The 4958-nt window shown below is 40.9% G+C and overlaps 1 protein-coding gene across 1 annotated transcript in view; it reads right to left on the reverse strand.

Moving 5' to 3' along the window:
* Nucleotides 1–781, reverse strand: part of dsx-c73A (doublesex cognate 73A) — a 128999-nt gene extending 128218 nt beyond the window's left edge. The window contains exon 1 of the mRNA XM_076186110.1: nucleotides 1–781. This exon is cut by the window's left edge and continues 8 nt beyond it. Within this exon, the coding sequence (XP_076042225.1) occupies nucleotides 1–403 (403 nt within the window). The 5' untranslated portion in view covers nucleotides 404–781.
* Nucleotides 782–4958: the final 4177 nt, after the last annotated feature.

A 4958-nucleotide genomic window follows, 5' to 3' on the forward strand; every position in this document is an offset into this window, starting at 1 on the left:
TTTCGTGTTTATTGCTGCTGCTTCCGCCGATGGCCCTCCCGGATACCACCTCGCCTACGCCATCCATCTCAAGTCTCTTCTTCTTCTCAAGGGTGTCTTGGAGGGCGAGACCCAGCTGATCCAGAAGCCCCGTGTAGGGCAGCTCTAAGGTCTCATTTGAACTCGAGAGATCCTCCGAATCCAGCCTATCTGACGCTTCTTGAGAAACGAAGGACGAGTGCGAGGACGATGGCGAGGAGTAGGTGGTTGAGGGTTTTCTGTAGACCCTGATGTCTCGTCCTCTGTAGGGTTTGCCCTCAAAATGCCCCTCAATCACGGGGAAGGGGGAGTAGGCTTCATTGGTCATCGTTGTCATCACCGAGAGGAACAAAAAAAGAGCACCGTAAGCGACCCGTGAAGACATTTTTCGTGACACCCTCAAAGAAATAACTTCGAAAAACCTCTCTTTTTCAGAAGACTCTTTCCGATTTTTTTTATTTCACTTGGGAATAAAAAGAAAACTAGTTCCCGGCGGTACCGAAGATCTGGGTCAAAGGGAAAGGGTCCCAGGGAAGGAGCTTTCCGGAACGTCCAAGAGGTTCTTTAAAAAATTTCGGGGGACCCGGGAGCTTCGTGCGACTTCGAAGACAGCTCACTAACTACTGACGCATAGAGGTTCCTGAGGAATCGGACCCAGCTGGGGAGAGAGTAGGTGTATGTTCGTACGTACACGCGTCCTTCCACGGGTGAGCGTGCATGCGTGTGTCTGTGTACACCTCTCGGGCGTGTGCACAGGCGTGCATTTGGGGCGTGTGTAATCACAGAAGCACGTGTTCTGGTGCACACAGACCCCTCTCCCTCCCTCCCTCCCTCCTTCCCTGCCTCTTTTGCCAAGTCGACTTGTGTCATAGCAACTTTCGCGCGTAAATCACGACTCCCCCCCAAGTCAAACACCCCCGATAACCCCCCTCCAGGATGCTCTTTCCCACAAAGAGAGTGGTGGATGCCATTTGTTGCAGGGTGGTGCCAGTAATGAAGTCCTGGTAATGGAACATATTCTTTCGTGCGTCCCTTTCTAAAATGTATATATATATATATATATATATATCTATATATATATATATATATATATATATATATATATATCTTTGTATATATACAGTATATATATATATATATATATATGTATATATATATATGTATATATATATATATATATATATATATATATATAAAGACTCGTAAGATATATGTACAACTCGGTTACAGCAAGAAACAATGGAACGAAATTGCTAAGCGCAGATTTGACCACAATGTATGTAGAAACAAACACCCTCCCCTTCGAGGTACATCCATTAGGTGACATAATTTCTGAAGAATCAGTCAAATGTAGCGCATTTCGACAGTGACCTAACCCTTTCACCGCTGATAAGATTTTCTCTGGTTGAATAGAATTGCCCGACGCCAGCCAAAGCAAAGGTAGTGGCAATAGAAAAAAAAAAAAAAAAGGAAACTCAAGTATATATAAAATTCCAAACACCACACATATTTACAAAATGTTATCTAATTATCTACTTATTCGTTATGTATTCTGCTATTTATACACCTATTGATACATCTTATGCAATTGTTAATGTGATTATTTATATATTTACTTATTTATACTTGTTCATCTATTTGTTAATATTCTTATTTATTTACTTATTTATTAACCTATTATTCATGTATTTATCAGTATTTTTCATTAATTTGTGCTTATTAGTTAATTGATTAATTGATTGATTTATTTATCTTTTTTAATATTCTATTTCTTATCATTTGTTTACTCACTCCTTTTGCAACAGCTTTCCAGTCAAACACGTTATCTTTTTCAGTATGTATATATGTATATATATATATATATATGTATATATATATACAGTATATATATATATATATGTATATATATATGTATATATATATATATATATATATATATATATATAAATGTATATATGCCACTCGCTGCAGTCCCAGAAACCCTTGCGTTCCGCACGCTCTGCAAAAAAAAAAAAAAAAAAAAAAATCTTCCTTCTGGTCTTCTAGGGTTTCCCCTCAAACGAATTAGATTGGTTGGAAACAGAGAAAGCACCAAACCGAGTTGTTTTTGTAAGCAAATAATATTCATGGATTGGAGCTTTCGTTGCAAGAGTGCAAGGCGGGGCACCACGCGTTCTAGTAAATTTTGATAACGAGGACATTACTCTCTCGTTCCCCGTGGAAGCTCATGTCCTTTGTCCACCTCGATGTTCACATCCTGTACACAGTTTCAGCGAAGTCTCAATGTGCATGAGTCATAGGGAAAATTAGGTCGTTTGCCATCAATTCTCTTGACGTGCCTTCACCTTGCAAATTTTATTTACGCACAGATTCACAGATAGAGACGCAGGACACACACACACACACACACACACACACACACACACACACACACACACACACACACACACACACACACACACACACACACACACACACACACACACACGCGCGCGCGCAAACTAGATGTTACGAGATACAAAGACGGGTCTCTATGAGCATAGCTCCCCTTCCCGTATAATACGACTAGGTAAACACACACACACACACACACACACACACACACACACACACACACACACACACACACACACACACACACACACACACACACACACACACACACACACACACACACACACACACACACACACACACACACGCACGCACACACGTAGACACACACACACACACACACACACACACACACACACACACACACACACACACACACACACACACACACACACACACACACACACACACACACATACACACGCACACACACGCACGCACAAACTATTTTGCGAGATACAAAGACGGGTCACTACGAGCATAGCTCCCCTTCCCGTATAATAAATTAGATAACCACACACACACACACACACACACACACACACACACACACACACACACACACACACACACACACACACACACACACACACACACACACACACACACACACACACACACACACACACACACACGGCTCGGCGGCGCAGTGGTCGTTTGCAACAGCTAACCCAGAGGTCCGAGTTCGAATCCCTCCTAGGGCTGAAATAATTTCAGTATCGCTGTGCTGCGAGCCGTTACTCCAACTCGTGGACGGGGAGTCTTGTGTGTGTGTGTGTGTGTGTGTGTGTGAGTGAGGTCACAACATTACCCATAGATAGGTCATACATGAGCTCAGAGTTCTCATCTGGGAGGGTAGTAGCTGTCGTACACGAGTCCAACACGTGATCCAAGACCATGGTGAATTACACACACAAATACTTGTACACATACATAAACATGAAAAAAAATCCGGGTTTGTGTGTATGTTGTCACAGTATTACCCATAGATTGGGTTATATGTTTATCAATATATATTTATTTCTTTATCTATTCTATTAGTCTTTTGAGATGGAAAGAAAGACTTCCAGAAAGAATCATAGAAAATATACTGGTGTGGGGTGGGGTTAATCAATTTAATATATGCCGTTGACTTCTTGAAAAGAGGGAGGTAAAATGTAGGTACTTTTTTATTATCTATTTATTTATTTATGTATTATTCTTTTTTTTTTGTGTTGGAACAGATGATGAGCTGGTCTTCAGTTTCTGGGTTGGTGCGGAGAATGTTGCTTGAGATGTTATTATGTTTGTCTTGAAGCTCGGTGCTGCTTGAACTTCCGCTTCTGTGAAGTGTTGTTAAAGGTTTATGTTATCCACTGATTGCAGGTTTCTCCCAAGAATTTATTCCCGTGTACGAGTGTGTGTGTGTGTGTGTGTGTGTGTGTGTGTGTGTGTGTGTGTGTGTGTGTGTGTGTGTGTGTGTGTGTGTGTGTGCGTGTATCCGTGTATACGTGTAACAGTTATACTAAAATTAGTTTGATAATTATTCAAATATCAAATATTTCTATTTTACCACAAGTTGCCTCGGGTGACCAGAAACGAAGCCATAGGACGTTACGTAACAGGGCTTATGGTCAGTGGAGGAAATGGAGCAGATGCCTTGCCGAGGATGGTTCAGCTGGGTCCTTCGCCCGAGCTGGCATGCGGTCACGAAACCAAATATTAATTCGCGCGGCGGCGGAAGCTCCGACCTGCTAAGTCATGTTCTTCCCCGCTGTGTTGGGTCTTCATGACAATTCCTAAATAAGGTGTGAGCGTTGTCTCTTGGGGTTTCTGCTTTCACGAGTGTGAAAGTACCCTTCGTCTCCGGGAGGGGGGGGGGGGTATCTAGGGTTGGTCGATGGCGAGCGAAGAAGAGTGGGTGGTTGGAAAGATTTTTATTTAATAACTTAATCTTTGTAAGAGCTGTCTTACAATTGTTATTTGCACTAGCTATCCAAGTATGTAGGACGTAAGTGATGACGGTTTCGGGTGAAGTGAACTTCTCCCCTGATTAATTCCATGGAGAATTTCATAGTTTGTGTCTAGTAGTGGAATTACTCATATACATAGAAGTGACGTATAGATCTGATTATATGCATAATTCATGAATATATTTATATTTTCTTTGTTATATTGAGCATTCTAGATTTAATTATGGTTAGCATGAAAATAAAAACAACAGGCTTCATTTTGGAAATACCATATGCCAAAGAAATAATAGAAAAAAAGGTTTATGTTTACATGCCCATTGTAAACTGGTGCAAAAACTGTTGTCCATTTTCTTTGCCAAAAGCATTTGTGGAACTTGCAGGTCCAATATTCAGACGGAAACGTTCATGTGTGACTAACTCAAATTCTACAACACAGTCATCTCGAATTATGAAAAAAGAAACAATATAGATTTAAAATATCCAGACATTGCAAAAGCTTTTGATACTGTCCCTCACGAAAGACTACTTACTAAATTATCTTCACAACGAATAAGTGGTATCCTATTAAGTTGGATTAGTAATTGGTTAAACGAT

Source organism: Oratosquilla oratoria, chromosome 6, assembly GCF_046742065.1.
Source record: "Oratosquilla oratoria isolate Oo_2021 chromosome 6, ASM4674206v1, whole genome shotgun sequence".
NCBI lineage: Eukaryota > Metazoa > Arthropoda > Malacostraca > Stomatopoda > Squillidae > Oratosquilla > Oratosquilla oratoria.